Raw genomic sequence first — 17,892 nt, 5'->3', positions numbered from 1 at the left:
GGCATGGTGCCCTCACCCATGAACTCCAGTGTGCCCGTGCGGTGACCCAGGGGCCGCAGAGCCTGGGGGTTGTAGGGCTGGGCACTGCCAAAGTCCACGATCTTGAGGGCGTTGTCAGGGGCCAGCAGCAGGTTGTCTGGCTTGATGTCCAGGTGCAGCACATGGCGGCCATGGAGGTAGTCCAGGCCTTGTAGCAGCTGCACCACATAGGTGGCCACATCATCCTCTGAATACCGGAATCTGGAGGGATGGGGCTGTCAGGGGACAGCCGAGCCCAGCTCCCCCACCGCAGCTCCCTGCCCGCCCAGATGCCCAGCCACCTGTCGCTGAGCCCACAGAGAAGCTCCCGGTTGCCGCAGCTCTCGGCGATGAGCACGAGGTAGCGCGGGGTGATGTAGGCTTCGTGCAGGGCCATGAGCCGCTCGTGGTGCAGGGTCCTCAGCACCTCGTACTCCTGCAGGACCCGCCGCTTGCCCTCAGCCGCGTATGGCACAATCTTGGCCACGAATGTTCGCCCGGTGGCATTCTCCCGGCAGGCACGCACCACACCAAAGCGACCCCTATGCATTGGGGGGCATATCATAGGCTCAGAGGAGCAAGGGAGCACTTGTACTGTGCCGGCTAAGCAGAGGGTAAGCAGGGACCCCTGGGAGCAAGGATGCTGTGGTCCCCAGGGTGGGCCCTGGAGTTCACTCCTGGGATCCTGGGTTTGAGTCCCAGCTCTGCTCTTCACTGACTCGGCATTTCAGGCATATCCTGTAACCTCCCCAACCCATCCATGGAATGGAATAATGCAGTGTCCCTCTCAGTTGTGAAAATTAAGATCACGAGGCCAAAGCGCTGGGCATGACGCCTGGCACAGAGAAAATCTGAACTTACTCAGGCTAAGGACCCAGTTCTCATCTTCCCAGGCACCCCCAACTCCCCAGCCAGGCTGGTCTTCTCTCTGAACCCCTGTTGCTGCCAAAGCTCCATGTACTCCCCACCTCTGTCCTCCTTCCCTCCCCCAGCCCTGGTCCCGCTTGCCTGGCCTTCTCCTCCAGGAAGGTGTATGGTTTCTGAGGGGGGCCCTGTCGAAGAGTGGTGCCCTCTGGCTTAGGAGCCCTGGGGGGACCACCCCCAGGGGAGCCAACCACCTCCTTGGCTGGGCTGAGGCTCCGCACAGTCACTTTGGTGGGCTCAGGAGGGGGCTCAGGGGCTGGGGGCTCAGGGGCTGGTGGTGCAGACACAAAGGAGGTCACCATATACAGGGGCATTGAGGAAGAGGCTGTTTTTACCACTTGAGGGGCAGAGGCTGGGATGGGGGTCCCAGTGTCAGGGACGGAAGACTTGGGCTCACTTGGGGAGTCCTGGGCACTGGGTGGGGTAGGTTCTACTTGCTGGGCAGCCTGTAGGCCCCGGTGCTTTCGTGGGGGGGTTTGGGGTGGTGGACCCACAGCCTTGAGGGAGGACAAGGCCTGGCTGGGGGGTGCTGGGGAAGATGAAGGGCCGAGAGGGGCTGCCTGGGGGCCTGGGGGAGCAGGAGCTGGGGAGGGGCTCAGTGGAGGGGCCAGTGAGGTAGGAGCATCAGGAGGCGGGGCCCTGGCTGGCCCTGAGGTAACAGGGGCATCTCTGTGAGCAGCAGATGGCAGAGCTGAGGAATCTAAGTAGAGACAGAGAAAACCATCACCATGGTGCCTCGGGGGCAAAACCAGGTGCTCCAAGAAGGGGCTGGACCCAGGGCTCAGTGACCCTGCCCTCCCTGGCCACCCCCACCATCCCACTGACCTTGCACTCCCCTGACGAGGACCTTCTCAGAAGGGTTGCTGAAAGGCCCTTGCCCAGCACGGTTGGCACAGGCCACACGGAACCTCACAGTCAAGCCGACTGGTAGGTGGGTCACATTGTAGTAGCAGTCGGGGATGCCTGAGCTCACGGGGTGCCAGGAAGACTCCCCTACAGGCAGCATGGTGCAGGGGCTGAGGCCACAGAAGAGGTGGCCCAAGCTCCCAGTGCCATCTGTGAGGAGCTCTGGGAAGGTACTTGTCTCCCCAACTTCTCCACCCTCCACCTGCCCCCCCACCCCTGACCAGCCTGCCAGTCCCTCACCATCCACCCGCTGCTCCAGCGTGTATGTGCAAGGCGCCTTGCTGTCTCCCGGCTTCCAGAGCACCAGTGCTGTGTCCTGGTAGGTCTGGGGCACCTCGGGAGGAGCTAGCTTTCCTGGGGTACCTGGTGAGAGAAGTGGAGCCCCAGTGAGCCCCTGCACCCCATCGAGTCCTGTCCCACCACCCACATCACTGCCTCCTGGGTCCCTGCCCTGGACTCACGAGCCACAGCCACGGTACAGGAGCTGGTGATGCTGCCAAGGACGTTGGTGGCGGAGCACTCGTAGAGCCCCGCATGCCGCTTGCCCGCCCGGGGGATGCTCAGTAGCTGACGACCATCTTTGCAGGACACGATGATCACCGAGGGCTCTGACCGCAGGGACTGCTTGTCTGCGGGCAAAAGAGGAGAAGGACGGGCTGCAGAGTGAAGTAGCACATGCGTCCTCTGGGCCCCCTCAGCTGCCACTTCCCGCTGAACATCCCCTGGCCGTGGGGCCACCTGCCTACTCCTCTCTCTCTGGAGGAGATGTGATCGCCTCACCTTTCATCCAGGAGATGTGGGGTGCAGGGCAGGCTGCCGGCAAGCAGAGCAGGGTGGCTGCCTCTCCCTCCAGCAGCACCTGGTCCTTGAGTTTGATGTGGAAGACTGGGGGAAAGTCTGAAGCGACAGCAAAGATGGTCATGGGTCTGCGGGAACCCCGGCTCCCTCACCACTGATGGAGGGGAGGAGGCATGTGAGAGCTAGCACTGCCTGCAGAGGGCAGAGTGAAAGGCCATCTCTTCCCAGGCAGATGGGGGAAGGAGAAGGTCTTGCCTTTGAGAATTTCCTTTGGGGTGAGCATCACTTTGCTATGCACTTGCTGTGTGTACAACTATCTTTTCCCTTCACTGATTATTGAAGACATGTCGTAGTTGCTACCTTGTATGTTTGTAAGTCACTTTAAGCACAGCTTGGCACTAAATAAGTGCTCTACAAACACCTGGTTTTGTTTTATTTTTGTTTATTTGACTATGCTGCATGGCATGCAAGATCTTAGTTCCCTGACCAGGGATTGAACTCGCGCCCCCTTGCAGTGGTAGCCGAGTCTTAACCACTGGAACGCCAGGGAAGTCCCTATAAGCACTTGCTAAATAAGATGAAAACAAACATTGAAAAACTACAATGGTTAAGCTCCTGCAATACCCATTCATTCTGGGGTACTGTAGGACAAGTGACAGGAGCTGGTGACCTGAACTGAGACTCCCAAGACTGAACATACGTTCAGTCAAAATGTGCAATGTCAAAAGACCTAAAGTCAAGGCAAACCTGGGGCAGACCCTGAAAGTGTGTCAGTCTCCCCCATCCCTCGTCCCCCCTAGGGTCTGGGGCACCTGTCCCAGACCTTCTACACCCTCCCACAGATCAGCTAAGTGGCCAGAGCTTTTGAAACAGAAAGACACCGTGTCTACATGACCTTGGACCATGTCTGTAAATTGAGGAAAATAACACCAAGCTCACAGAGTTGTCATGAGCATTCAAAGAGGCAAGTAAAGCGCTTAGCAGATGTCTAACATATAATAAACGCTCATAGATGCTAGCTTCTATTGTTGTGATTATTATCTCGTTAACATGCCCAGTGGAGAAGCCAGGCACAGACCCCCAAAGAGGCTGTTTCAGCAAAGCTGGCTTCACAGCAGGCTGGTGAATGAGCCCATGGCAGGGCTGCAGATGGCCACTGTCTTTGCTCCAGGTTTTTGCTGGCCTTGTGGCTCATTAGTGCCCTGAGGATTTGCACTTCCGCTCCCTGGGAATGTCTTTTTAGAAAAATCCCATCCTGGTCTGGTGATGGTAGTGGTGTGTGTTGGGGGTGGATTTCTTTCATGTGGACCGAGAGGTAGATACACCTGGGAGCCCTGGCTCCTGCCTGTCTGCGGAACCAGCAGGGGGCGGGGTGTGGATGAGCTGGGAGAAGAGGATCTGCAGAAGAGGCTGACAGGACGTCAGCCTGCCCCTTTTCCCACTGTACCCCAGCACTCCCCTAGGAGGGCTCCCACACCCAGGTGCCATCAACATAAAGGGAATACGGTTTTGTCAATGACCACCTTCAGATCAAGGAGGATACTGGGTAGCGGGGAGAGAGACGGAGCCAAGGAGAAGGAGAGATGAAAAGTGACCCTGGTCCAGCTCTGCCAGTCCCACTCACGATCCTCCCACGGGCCAGCCCGACTCGGGAAGGTGGACGTGGGACAGCCTGCTTCCCGAGGGGAGGGGGGCAGAGGATGAAGTAAGGAGACATGGCCTTGGCAAGAAACCAGCTGCACAAGCAACATGGAGTCGGGAGGGGGGGCCCCAGGTGGAAAGGGATCAACTGTCCCCAGGCCTCGGGCTGGCTTCTCTCTCTACGCAACCCCCCACCCCCCACCCCTCCTTCACTGCCCCTGCCCCCACCGGCCGGCCTCCCTCCCTCCTCTTCCCTCACGACAGCCCCCTCCACCCACTGCCTAGAGTGAGATGCCCAGACTCCCCCCACACCAGCCAAGGAGGGACGAGGTCACATGTTCAGTCATGAGCCCTGCTGAGATGCATCTGGAACAGTTCTGAGGAGTTTTATCGGAAACTGGAGAAGAAGAGATCTATGACTGATAAAGGCCCTGCATGTAGCCTGGTGTGGTGGGCCTGCTCCTCTCTGCAGGTTGGTCTGGAAACCCTGGCCTCCTGAACTTCTGCGATCCATGAGTAATGCTCCCCACTTTCAAGGGGAGGACTGAGGTGACTCAGGGGGGAAATACCTCCCCCGCTGTAGCCCCGGGACGTGGGCAGAGAGATAGACCAGGGCATATCCCAGGTGTTGCTCCCCCCAAGAAAGAGCCCCGGAGGTGGCTTGTCTGTGTGCAGAGCCTTTGGTGGGGGCAGAGGGGATAGGGAGGGGCGATCGGGTGTTTAGGGCTATAGAGAAATGGAAGGTTGAAGGCACAGTCCAGACTGTGGGCCTCTAGGCTGGGAGAGAAAGAGTATCTTTGGGAGCACATTCACAGGCTTCCCAGATGGCTCAGGGGGTAAAGAATCTGCCTGCTAATGTTGGAGACTCAAGAAACGAGGGTTTGATCCCTGGGTCAGGAAGATACCCTGGAGCGGGAAATGGCAACCCACCCCAGTATTCATGCCTGGAAAATTCCGTGGCAGAGGAGCCTGGCGGGCTATAATCCATGGGGTCGCAAAGAGTCGGACGCGAATGAGAACACACACAATCCTGTGTACACACAGCACAGGGGGCGCTGAGGGGCAGGGAGTCCAATCCTGAGCTCCATCAGAACCACACCCAGGGACAGAGACCTCTGTGTGGTGGGGGTGGGCGGCTGGCCAAAGAAAGGCATTAGTACGATATCACAAAGCCACTTCTGGGCTCTGGGTGCAGAGGGTCATACAGTCCAACTTACTACCAGCTCTGTGACTTGGACAAGCTACTTGGCATGGCTAAGCCTCTGTTCCCTCACCTGTAAAATGGGCAGATAACAAGACTAGCTCCTAAGCAATGTTTGAGGGGTGAGGCAATGCTTGTTAAGTGCTTAAAGGACACTTGGTGTTGCTAATTAATGGCAGCTGAAGCAATTATGATGATTGTTGTTCTTTCCTGACTCCAGGGCCCCCCCCCACCCACCACTGCCAGGGCTCTTCCAAGCTACAACTTGTAGCCAAGTTATACCCAGCTATAACTTTTCCCTGGGGCTCGCAGGGGGCTACTCACCCAGCAGGCCTGGATTACCTGACTCACTGCGCACATACTGGTGACCCAAATCCTCCTGGACACTGCCAGAGAGGTTAGGCTGTGACAAGCCCTTGTCCTTCCGCAGCCGAGAGAGGCCCCAGCGCAGGCGGCTTCGACTTTCTGCAGGAGCTGTGAAGAACCAAGCCTGTGAGCACTTGCCCAGCCACTAGCAGGGAATAGAGAACTTCTAGCCCTGACCCTTCCCTGGTGGTTCAGTCAGTAAAGAATCTGCCTGAAATGCAGGAAACCCAGGGTTCAATCCCTGGGTGTTGGGAAGATTCCCTTGAGAAGGGCATGGCAACCCACTCCAGTATTCTTGCTTGGAGAATTCCATGAACAAATGAGCCTGGCAGGCCACAGTCCATAGGGCCACAAAGAGTCACAAAGACTCGAAGCGACTAAGCCTCGACACCGGCCAGCTCCTGCAAAAGCCTCTATCCTTCAGCCTTCTGCCACCCTAGTCCTGCCAGTTCTGTCCTGGGGGCCTCCAGAAATGTCTCCGCTTCTTTGCGCTGGGAGTCCCTGGCCCTCTCATTCTCCCCGCACCTGACATACCAGCCCCGCCCCCGCCAGATCCCTGTTTACACTTTCACCCTCCACTCGCCCCCTGGGGCCCCTTCTCACCAGAGGAGCCCGACGTAGCGCTGGCCTCGGAGCCCAGGGACTCCGCGGAAGGCGTGGCGGCGCCGGCTTGGGCCGCCAGCTGATTTTGCGCGAGGTCCAGGCGCCGCAGACTCTCGCCCTCGGACGTGGCCCTGCGCAGCCGGCCGAACAGCGGCGTGCTGCGGCCCGACGCGCCCCCCGAGTCCTCGCTGCTGCCGCTGCGCTGCAACCGGCTCGACAGCCGCTCCAGCGTGGAGCTGAGCCTCCGGCGCACCGTCAGCACCGGGGAGCCCCGCGCCGAGCTGCCGCCCTCCGAGCTCTCGCCGTCCCCGCCGCGGGGCTCCCAGGTCGGGTGGCGCTGCGCGGGCGGGGTCCGCCGCAGACGCTGGGACAGCGACAGCGAGAGGCGGCGCACGAGGCCCGGCTCCCCGACCGCCCTGAGGTCCTGCACGGAGCGCGAGCGCTCGGGCCGTCGCACCAGCTCCAGCGGCGTGCCCGCCGGGCTGGGCCGGTAAATGCCGTCCTCCTCCTCAGTCCCGCGGAAGGGGCCGCGCTCCTCCGACCGTGAGCGGCTCAGCAGCCGCAGCCCCCGCGACAGGGGCGACTCCCGGCTGCGCTTGAACTTGGCCTCGAACACGGCCTCCGACTCCAGGTTCTCAATGCTGCTGCTGAGACTGCTCCCTGGCCTGCGGGGGACCGCCGGGACCCGGGCTTTTTCGGCTGGCCCTGAGGTTGCTCCGGCTCCCGGCAGCAGGCGCTTCTCGGAGGCTCCCGGAGGTGGGGAGGCCACCCTGGAGAACACAGCTGGGTGGGGCTTGGGTTCCAACCGAGATCCTGGAGACCGAGATGTAGGAGATACGACTGCGCCCTGTGGCGGGCCTTGCGCCTGGCCTGGCAGCTGGAGCGACTGCATGATCTGCGCATACGGAGTGAGCGGAGGCGCTAGGGTTTGCAGAGCTGTCGGGGGCTGTGTGGGCTTGGGGGCTCGAGCTGGTTCTGGCGTAGATTCTGGGGCCTTCTCTCGGGCAGGCGGGGGTGCTGGAAGCTGTGCAGCCTCACTGGGGGTGCCCACAGGAGGTTCTGAAGCCTTAGGGGTGCTGGGCTTGGCTGCACTGGGCCGCACGGGGCTAGGTGGTTGGGCCTCGCTGAGGGCGGACAAGGAGGGAGACTCCTGCAGCTTGCGGGCCCCCAGCCGGGCCACGGGGATCTCAAGGGGTGCCCCTGCTCGGCGGTGCCGGCCCCGGGGCTCTGCCTCACCCTGCGAGAAGCTACTGCTCTTCTGCAGGCCCCGAGCCTCAGGTGGGTGCTGGTGGTGGGGTGCTGCCTCGCTGGAGGCCGCCCGCGCCAGCAGGGGGTCACGAGCCCGGCCCCCCAGGCTCTCCAGCAGGGGGCCCCTGAGGCCGCTGACCTTGCCATCATCGGGGCCACCCCTCAGCAGCCGCTGGCGCAGGGCCTGCAGCCTCTGGGCATACTCGCCCTCACCCAGGCCTCCTCGAGTCAGGCGGGTGGCCCCCGGGCTGGGGCTTCGGCGCTGCGGCAGCTCGACGGACGCTGCCTTGTGCAGGCCCCGGCCCGGTTCCCTCGGCCCGGCCCGGGGCAGGGCGCTCTCAGCCGAGCTGCCCCTGCGGAGCTCTGCCCGCCGGGGGCTGGGCCCGGACGGGGACTCCTGGCCTGGGGAGGGGAGTGCCTGAGGGCTGGGGGCCTCCTGGTCCTGAGAGGGGGCCTTTCCTTGTTCCTGCCAGTCCATGGGGGTGGCCGCCCCAGCCTCCGGGGCCCCGAGGGCCTCATCCTCAGTGGGAATGTCAGTGAGGGACACCCGGGAGCCCGAAAACTCAGGCTGCAGAGGTCGGGGCACAGAGGGCAGCTCCTCCAGCTCTTCCTCTTCAGAGTCGGATGATGACGACAGCCCTCCACTAGGGGGTGGTCTTCGGGGCACGGCCACCCACACCCGTTCCGGGGGTGCCCGCAGTAGCTCCGGGATGGGGCGCAGCACCAGGTGGCACTTGTAGCTGATCTGGGAGCGCTGGAGACAGGGTACCAGAGTCAGACCTGAGGGCCCTTCGGGGCCAAACTGACCCACTCAGGCCCACCTCATCCTCAGGGGAGAAGGCCTAACGCAGGCAGACGTGGCAGCCGAGAGAATTGAAAAGTGTATGAAGATAGATGCACAGAAGTGAGAGCATCTGACAGAAAAGGCAGCATTAGAGAGAGCAAGCTGTAGCATGTTGAAGATGAAGGCAGAGGTGGGGCCCAGCCAAGTTTACCTGCCACCTCCGCCGGGAGAGGAATAGCTTTAGGTGATCCGTGCTCACCTCTGCACCCTTTGCCTGTGCCTGTAAACCAAGGAAGAGGGCCTGAGGGAAAGTCCTCCATCAACCCTAACGCTCCGGCTTCAGCAGTGCAGAGATAATGTCCACAGGAGGGGACAGCAGATACAGCAGCATCGAGTCTGGGCTCCTCAGGCTCCCTTCCCAGGGGGGTCTGTCACAACAACTCCCACTGTCAAGGTGCTCGCATGTGGACAAATTCCCTGAAGCTAAATGGAGAGGCACCTCAGGCTTCCCACATGGTGCTAGTGGTAAAGAACCCGCCTGCCAATGCAGAAGACGTTAGAGATGTGGGTTCCATCCCTGGGTCAGGAAGATCCCCTGGAGGAAGACACGGCAACCCACTCCAGTATTCTTGTTTGGAGAATCCCATGGACAGAGGAGCCTGGTGGGCTACAGGCCATAGCACTGCAAAGAGTCGGACACGACTGAAGCGACTGAGCACAAGTGCAAGTACAGAAAGAGGAAATCGGTGGCTCCCAGACTCCAGACCTTACACCAGGGCTTGCCCTATCATGGTACACTGGCTGCCCTGGGAGGCCTGTGCTCAGGCCCCTCACTTGAAACCTGCTCCCCAGTTTACCAACTGGCTTCCTGAAGAGCCAGAGCCCCAGACATCTGCAGCCTTGGTGGGCCAGACCTCAGATGCTCTCCTCAGCCACCCACCCAGGCTGTCCTTTTCAGAGCTCGTTTCTGATCTGAGAGACCAGGCTTGTATTCCAAGCACAGATACCAGAATGACCTCAGCCTTCTGTTGACCCAGCACAGTTCTCCATGAACAGTTTGCTTTTACTGGGTCATTTGCTGAACCCCTCCCTCTGCCTGGTGCTATGCCCTGCGGTGCTGGGGTTTGAAGATGAGTGAGAACTCTGCCCATAGGGAGCTCAAAACCAAGAGGACAAACCAGCCAGGCCACCCACCAACCACAGTATGCAGGACCAAGGCAGCAGAGAGGTGAGCCCCAGGAGTGAGGAGGCCCAGGGCTGGGCTCAAGGCCAAGAAGAACCCTCATGAGGATCCCTAGGATGTCGGGGGAGGGGGCAGGTCAGACCTGTGCCTTGCAGTCCATGATACCCCAATTTGAGCCTCAGTTTCCCTATCAGCCAAAGGGGAGTGATAATGCCCTCCTTTGTAGAGCTATTGTGAGGCTAACAGATTATACGTAAATAAAATGCATATCATGGTTACTGCACACAGGAGGGACTCAATAAATGGAGCTGCTAATAACGTTCTCTCCTTCCATCTCTTCTACCACCATTTCGCAAGACAAGACTCACTTTAAACCAAGGATGTTCCAGGGTCTCCTCTGCAGTAGGCCTCCTGTAAAGGAAGGAGTATTAAAAAAGCATTTATCATTCATTCATTAAACGTTTGGGAAAACGGGGCCACTAAGGAGTTGGGGGACTGACTGTCTACAGGCAAAGGCTTGGGGCGGCGTGGGGGAACTCTGCAGTGGGGAGGCTCCTTGGGCCTTGTACTCACAGCCGGTCCCGCACCAGCACTTTGATGAGGAAGCCCCGGGCCTCCCTGCTCAGGCTCAGGAACGTGGTCTCCTCGAAGGCCACGTTGTAGTTTCGGATGTTCATCAATGTCGTCCGATCATTTTCCCCAACGAACGGGGAGATTCCGGTCAGGCTGCATGGGTGGAGAGGGCTGCAGTGAGGGTGGGGTGCCTGGGGCTGAGAGGAGAGAGTAGGAAGCCAGCAGGAGCACAGGGCTGGGGACGGGAGTGGGGGCTGGGTGAATCTGCGCAGAATCTTGCAGATTCTTGCCCGTCCTGCCCCCATTCGGCCCCCTGACGGCAGCACTGCCTTGAGCCCTGGGCAGCCAGACCCCTGCCCTCGGCCCGTGCTCTAGCAGACCTGTGCCAGCCCTCCCCCGGCCGCGGCCCATCCCTGCAGTGAGGAGTCTGTGGCCAGGGGATATGTCCCCGGAGCCCGGCCCTTCCCTTTCTAGCCCATCTTCTGGACTAGTCCCCTGTCTTAATGGCAGTGAGTCAGCACTGGCCTTCCCAAGCATACTACCAGCGTGTCCGCCCCTTATGGAGGCACATGGTGGTGGACAAAGCTTGGACACGCAGGCAGCGTGTCCACGTTTATGCTCGTGAGGCCCCTTCCAGTGTAGGAAGCAGCCAGGGCATGGAAGAGAAGGGGCAGGCTGCAGCCCTCAAATGTTCTGTTGCCCCAGGCTCTGCCAACATTTGGGCCTGCTACGAGAAACTGTTAGGAGACGGGGTTCCTGAGAGCAGAGGGGCTCTTACCAGAGGAAGGCAACGACACCCACGGGCCTGTGGGGAAAGGAGAGTGAGCGGTAAGAGGGAAGCCCCGCTCCACCAGAAGTGAGCAATCCTCTGGCTACTGCTGATCTACTGAGGAAGGGTCTTCCCTGTGAACACTGCCATGGACAAACGGGCACGGGGAGCCTCCTTTGGGGAAGACCCTGAATCCAGAGGTCACGACGTGCCTGGAGGACTCAAGGATCATGGCAAGGCTGGCCTAGGAAGTCTGGAGGAATCTGCGGACCAAGAGACTATGCCTGCTTCACCTGGGGGTGAGGCAAGGTGGCTGTAGGTGGGGAGGTGTGGCACCCAGGACTATAGGGCTGAAGCCTTGAGTGGCTGGGTTGGCCTTGAGGGAGGAAAGGGAGGTAGTAACAAGGGCAGGAGACCCCTGTGAGCAAGGTCAGCAGCTGACTGTCAGAGAAGGCAGGCATCCGGGCTTAGTAAAGCTCCTCTCTGCCCCTGAGTGAGTCCTCAGCATGGCATGGGGGGAAGCTGCCCTGGCCCACCCCAGAAGCCCAGCATGCCAATGTTACCAGATGTCAGTGACTCCAGACACGGGGGTCTGGTTGACAATCTCGGGCGCCACGAACTCAGGTGTGCCATATTGGCAATACTGGGGCTCTCCCGGTGTCAGCTCTTGAGCGTTCCCAAAGTCACAGATCCTCACCTGCTCCTCACCCTCAACACCATCCCACACCAACAGGTTCTCGGGCTGTGGGACACAAGGTGAGACGTGAGAGCTGAGGGCCGAGGGGAGGACAGCCCAGGGGCCTGGCTCCCACAGGTGCTGCCTGCTCCCACCCCCCACCTGCATCGCACCTTGACATCCAGGTGCAGCACGTGGTTCTCGTGCAAGTAGCATATTCCTTCTAGCACCTGCCGCATGTAGGCCCGGATCTGTGGAGACAGGAGGCCCAGAGTCCGGGGAGTATTATGTTTGATTACTACCAGGGTTGTGGCAAAAAGCCAGGCTATGCCTGGGAAGTGGCCTTCAGGAGGGGGCCGAAACATAGGTTTGGGGTTACTGAGGTTCAGGGTTTCCATGTACAGCTGCACAGGCTGAGCACAGCACAATTAGAGGAGGACACCACTTACATGATAATAAGTAGAACTGTGCAGTGCACAATTTGTACAGCCCTATACGGCAGGATAGCACTGAAACTGAATAGAGTCTGGATGGGGCTCCTTCTGGGGTAACGTCTGAGTGATATTTATGTGAGGAAGACTGAGAAGCAACAGAGCTGGAGGCCAGGGTAGGTGCTGAGATTTACAGAAGACAGTGCAAGTCCCAGTGTGGGGTTCTGCTGCCTGCCTAACAGTGCTATCCACACCACCTTGGCCTGTTTGTGGCCACAGATGGCACACCCGGGATGCACCCCTCGGGTCTCAGAGATCAGGTGGGTGAACGCTGGTGCCCAGCCTGGCCCCTCCCACCCACTGCCCTCACCTCAGACTCACACACGGTGGGTTTCCTGGCCATTCGCTCCAGAAGCTCTTCTGTGCAGCTATGTCCTGGATCAAGGAAACAGTGACCAGTGTCAACAGCCGGGCCCACTCCCAGAGCTCCGGTTGAGTCCCAGCTCAGCACAGGGTTCTCTTTCCCCAAAAAGCACACCTGCTACCAGTTATCAACTGCATCTTCCCCTTCCCCTGTCATCCAGGTGCGTAGATGGGACAACCCTGCTTGAACTCTCACTTGCTGTGGGATCTCAGGCAAGTCACCTAACCTCTCTGAGCCTAGGTTCCTGCCGGTGTCAAATAGGGATAATGTTCTTCTCACCTACCCTGTGAAGTGTCTGTAAGGTTCAAGTTAGAGCAGCATTTTGTTGAATGTGGAGGGAACCTCTTGACTGTATTTGAGAATGACCCAGAAGGCCCATGACACATAATAATTTGTCATTTTGCTGAGGTCTGGGTTCTAACAGTGCAGACTGGGAGGCTAGCGTGTAAGACACGGTCACCCTGCTGATGGCAGTGACAAGCCAGCTGCCCAGCATCCTTACCTCAGTGTGACTTTGTTTACAGCTCTTATGAAAGAATAAAATCCATTTTGTATGAGAAGAGCCTCCCAAATAAAGCCTAGTATTAACGCGCATCTGAAATGGGGGTCGCTGCAAATGTTTGGATATACTGTACTGCATTCCATGATAAAAATCATGTGCCTCTTGCCGACTGTGTGATCTTGGGTGAGTTACTTTATCTCGTTACACCTTAGTTTCATCATCTATAAAATGGGGATAATAAAATTCCGAGAGAGAAGTATACATGATAATGAAACAGATGTTGGTAAAGCTCCTAGAACACTGCCAGCCACACATCAAGTACTTTGTAAATTTAAGCTAAAAAATGTTGGTCTTCACACACGTCTCCAGACTCCATTCTGTGAAGTGTTTATAAGATGTCTTGGACTTCCCTGGTGGTCCAGTGGTTAAGAATGCACCTGCCAGTGCAGGGGACACGGCTTTGATCCCTATTCCAAGATCTCACATGCCTCAGAGCAACTAGGTCTGTATGCCACAACTCTGGAGCCCATGCTCTCTAGAGCCTGTGCTCTGCAACCAGAGAAGCCACTGCAATGAGATGCCTGTGCGTTAGCCCCTGCTCGCTGCAACTAGAGAAAGCCTGCATGCAGCAACAAAATAACCCAGTGCAGCCAAAAATAAATAAAAATTAAAAAAAATAAAGGTGCTTCGAGAAATCCCAGTTGTCCACTGGACCACTTTGTAAAGTGTAAAACATGTTGCTAATTGGCTGTTCCAAGGACCGGTCATTCAGGCCACGTGTCCCCCACCCGCCCAGCCTGTCCCAGGATACAGCTCGGTGACGATGACCAGTCCCCGGCGCCTCTCGAAGGCCTCATGGAAGTAGAGGATGCAGTCATGCTGGAGCCGGGCCAGCAGCCGTGCCTCCCGCCACGCCGATGCCTTTGGCTTGGCCTGGCTGGGGATGAACTTGGCTGCAAACTCCAGTCCGGAGCTCCTCTCCACTACACGGCGCAGGTAGGAGAAGGCACCCCTGGGTGAGGATGCGAGGAGAGGACAGGGCTCAGCTGTTGCTGAGCCTCAGGCCCAGCTCTATCGGTCCCCAGACACCGCACCCACTCTGAGCCCCACACCTGCCGATCTCCTGCTGAATGTCATAGAAGTCGCTGAGCCTCCTTCCTCGCTGCTCCTCGTCTTCTCCAATCCCTTCCACCTCCATAGCTGTCTGAGCTGAGGAAGAGATGCCTGGTGTTAGGTGGGGAGGACAAGACGAGGGACGGGGCAGAGACTCGGCCAGGCGGGGCAGCCGGAAGACACAGAAGAGAAGCATGAATGTTGGAGCCGGGGCTGGAGGAGGGCGTGGTCTGGAGGGAAGGGCGGGGCGAGTGATTCCCGCTCGGGGGAGGCGCGGGCCGGTATCATTGGATCCCTGGGTGAGCACTCCGCCGTGCTCCCCTTGAGTTCCAACCCACCTGAGTGCACAGCCAGCTCTGCCTTGCAGGAGACTTCGCCAGCCAGGTTACGGGCCGTGCAGGTGTAGACCCCTCCATCCTGGGCCCCCGCGCTGAGCACCACCAGGGAGCACTCGTTCTCCTCGTACACGAAGCTCACATGGTTGCTCTCGGTCAGCAGCGCCTCATCCTGCAGAGGTGGCCGTCACCCCAGCCCGGGCCCGGCTTCCTGTCTGCCTGGGACCCAGTTCTACCTCCACACCAGAGACCCAGTCTCACCCTGCCCTCAGGGTCTAGCACTAGCTCCCCTAGGGGCCTGGTGCCACCCTTGTTTCCCAGCGTCACCAACACCTCTGGGTCCCACTTCCTCCTCCTCTCTCTCCAGGCTTCCCTGACCCCTTCCAAGCCCCCAGGAATTCACCCCGCCATTTGCCCCCCACCACCCATGCTCTGAAGGAGGCCGCAACCAGCCTCTGACCTTGTACCACATGATGTCCGGCAAGGGCTTCCCGTCCACTACCACGGCGAAGCGAGCAGTCTCTCCAGCCCCCACCTCCACATCCTCCATGATGGACTCAAACCGAGGGGCCTCTGAAACAAGGGTGGTGGTGGGGAAACAGAACGTTGGGGTCACAAGGGCCTCCCTCCTCAGGCCCTCTCTGAGCCCTCCCTCAGCAACCAGCTCAGGCAGAACATCAGACCCTGTCCCACCTCCCGCACCCCTCAGAGTCCCAACACCCCACCCTGGGGCTCTCAAACTTGGCCAAAGAACATGAATTCCTGGCCTGAACCAAGCACTCTCCCTGTAAATCTAAACATGATGTTCTGCAAATCTCGGAAAACCTCAGCCAGGGGGTACAGGCTTGCTTTGTTGGGCTCTCAGGATTCATTGGCCAGCTTTGAAATTAGGAGATTTTCACACACAAAAGAAATCTGGATTTCCTGCCTCTATTGGAAAAACAGGACTGGCTGTCCCGAGCTGCTTCCCTCACTGCATTAATGGGCTGTCGCGGAGTGGCCCGACACTGCCCCCTGTGGGTGGTGGCCCCCAGCACAGTCCTACTGCGGGCTTCTGACTGTACCCATCCAGGGCCCGGTGGGCGGCTCAGTTTGTGACCCCACGTGGAGTTCACGGATGGCACTGCCTCCATCTTGAGGTTTTCTCTCTGAATCTTATTTAAATATTTAAGGGGCCTTCTACCATCTGGAAGATGGCAAGATGAATAGTCACCGATTCTCAGTTTAGTTCTCCCCCATGTGACTGATTTTATTCTCCACACATATCATGTTATTTCCTGGTAAAGCAGTTCTTAATTCTTATGACGGAATTCAATACATATTCCACTGTGCTTGTATTTTTTGGAGAAACTTCTGGTGCCCTCCCCCTCCTTTCTGAGTGTTGGAGGATCTGGGCTTTAAGGGGAGTAGGGGGGAAAGCAGGAGTGCTGGGCAGGGAGCACCACCCAGCCGCAAGCACATAGCTCGACCTCTGCACAGAACAAAAGGGACGGCATCCTGGGGAAAATGCATCCATGGCCCGGGTGTGGAGGGAAGGGACCATTCCACCTGCCTGGGGGACGGGGGTGGGCACAACAGGAAGGGGTGTGGATCCAAGCCCAGGCCTGCTCTAGCCCTGGCCAGATGGGACTCAGTCTCCCTCAGTCACTGTCCCATCCAGGCTGGCTGCTGCTCTCGCAGTATCCAGGGCCTCCCCAAACCCCAGGGCTCCTCCTACACCTGGAAAGAAAGATGAATCCTACAGATGCTACTAATAAGGAGCCAGTGGTTGGGACTTCCCTGGTGGTCTAGGGGTTAGGACTCTGCTTCCAGGGGCCCAGGTATGATCCCTAGTTGGGAAACTAAGATCCCACAAGCCATGCGGTATGACCAAAAAAACCCAAAAAAACCCAAAAAAATCACAACCAAGAAGCAAAGGGGTGGCTGAGTGGGAAGTGCAGGTGGGGGGAGGGGGGGTGGGGGGGTAGGGTGGGAGGATGCTGGACAGAGGGGAAGACACAGAAAAGGGAAACCAGCGACCCAGACCATCAGTGGCTCCACCCCAGCCACCATCCACAGCAGGGCCAGTAGGGCCCCCATATCTCCTCCTCACATACCCTACGGCCACCTCTCTCCCACTTTAAAGCTGCCCGTCCTGCCCTCTAGGAATCTGGTCCCTAGTCTGCTGGGTATGGGGTGGAGGTGGTGGCAGGGGTCAGTCTACGAAGGTCAAAAGGATCAGAAAGTTTCAAGTTGACTTCAACAATTTTTTAAAGCACCAGAAGATGTACATTTATCCCGTAATAGGGTGGCCTGTGCTAACTAAAATGTAACTTTCTTTGCATTTGCTTGGAATCTTATCTACTCAGCAGGTAACTGCTTAGCTCATGCTGATCCGAAGTTCTGAGTGGCAGGTACATGTGTCTAGAGTTAATTAACAAACCGGAAAACAAGACAATTACTACTTAATGCAGGCTACGGTCTGAGAGACTGCATCTTGAAAGGAGAAACCTCACTGCAAAGGTTGGGAGGCTCTGTCACACAGGCTTGTGCAAAAGGGCAGCAGCCAGGATCCCAGAGCTGGGAGTCTGGTGATAAGATGCTCTCACTTGGGCCTTTTTCTCCACCTTCATCCCCCTGCACTGCTCCACCCCTGCCCCCAGCCCCACCCCAGTTTGTTATTCTGGAAGTACTATTTCCTGCTATGTTTAACACAGGAGCTAGGAACACTGTCTGGCTTTGGAGTAGGGCATCCAGGCTTAAATCTCAGCTCCTGATTTATTACATAGTGTGACTCTAGGCCTGTTACTTAGCACAGTCTCTGGGCCTCAGTTTCCCCATCTGTAAAATGCAGATAATAGCTGATTCCATCTAACAGGGTTGATCTAAATATTAAACAAATAATAAATGTAAGGTACTCAGCACCAAGCCTAGCACATACAGGTTCTCAATAAACATCTTATTAGTACTGGTACTGTTATTGTTACTACTGCTGCAGTTATTATAGCCATTAGAGGGACAAGCCTGAGCAGAGGCACCTGGGATTGTCAGGTGGGTGTGTACACCTGGGGGGTGAGGAGAGGGCTGTGGGCCTCAGAGCAGGGAGAGGTAAAGAGGCCGCGGTCACCCACCTGCCAGCTCCAGGGTGACTGAGCAGGCCTGTGTGCCGTGGCGGTTGCGGGCAGTGCAAGTGAGGGCTCCCAGGTCCCGGCGGCTCACCCGGCAGATCCGAAGAGAGTACTGGTCGTCATCCGGCTGGCTCAGCTCGTACACACCTGGCCGGGCCTCTAGGAGGGCTCCTCGGCAGCTGAGGGACACGGGACGGGGCAGTCACCCAGGACTCAGCCCCAGGGAGGTCAGCCTGGCCAGCTGAAGCCGGGCACCTCATGTGAGGAATAGGGTCGGCAAGGCGGGCTCA

The 17,892-nt window shown here is 58.2% G+C and overlaps 1 protein-coding gene across 4 annotated transcripts in view; it reads right to left on the bottom strand.

The window, feature by feature from the left end:
- The window catches only part of SPEG (striated muscle enriched protein kinase), a 58,776-nt gene that overhangs the window by 2,736 nt on the left and 38,148 nt on the right, over positions 1-17,892 (bottom strand). For 3 of the 4 annotated variants that reach the window (XM_055573551.1, XM_055573550.1, XM_055573552.1), the window contains 21 exons: positions 17,606-17,781; positions 14,956-15,068; positions 14,499-14,667; positions 14,160-14,256; positions 13,836-14,059; positions 12,492-12,556; positions 11,864-11,941; positions 11,578-11,756; positions 11,024-11,050; positions 10,246-10,398; positions 10,041-10,083; positions 8,701-8,769; positions 6,458-8,459; positions 5,831-5,962; positions 2,629-2,745; positions 2,310-2,477; positions 2,089-2,211; positions 1,768-1,935; positions 1,027-1,642; positions 321-560; positions 17-240 (listed from right to left, as the gene is read on the bottom strand). In XM_055573551.1, the coding sequence (XP_055429526.1) occupies positions 17-240; positions 321-560; positions 1,027-1,642; positions 1,768-1,935; positions 2,089-2,211; positions 2,310-2,477; positions 2,629-2,745; positions 5,831-5,962; positions 6,458-8,459; positions 8,701-8,769; positions 10,041-10,083; positions 10,246-10,398; positions 11,024-11,050; positions 11,578-11,756; positions 11,864-11,941; positions 12,492-12,556; positions 13,836-14,059; positions 14,160-14,256; positions 14,499-14,667; positions 14,956-15,068; positions 17,606-17,781 (5,183 nt within the window). The remainder of the gene's footprint in view (positions 1-16; positions 241-320; positions 561-1,026; positions 1,643-1,767; positions 1,936-2,088; positions 2,212-2,309; positions 2,478-2,628; positions 2,746-5,830; positions 5,963-6,457; positions 8,460-8,700; positions 8,770-10,040; positions 10,084-10,245; positions 10,399-11,023; positions 11,051-11,577; positions 11,757-11,863; positions 11,942-12,491; positions 12,557-13,835; positions 14,060-14,159; positions 14,257-14,498; positions 14,668-14,955; positions 15,069-17,605; positions 17,782-17,892) is intronic. The other variant, XM_055573548.1, reaches the window with a different exon arrangement.

This window comes from Bubalus kerabau, chromosome 3 (genome assembly GCF_029407905.1).
Source record: "Bubalus kerabau isolate K-KA32 ecotype Philippines breed swamp buffalo chromosome 3, PCC_UOA_SB_1v2, whole genome shotgun sequence".
In the NCBI taxonomy this organism is placed as follows: Eukaryota; Metazoa; Chordata; class Mammalia; order Artiodactyla; family Bovidae; genus Bubalus; species Bubalus kerabau.
Note: the sequence above shows the minus strand (reverse complement) of the source record. Positions and strands in the feature narration are given on the sequence as shown.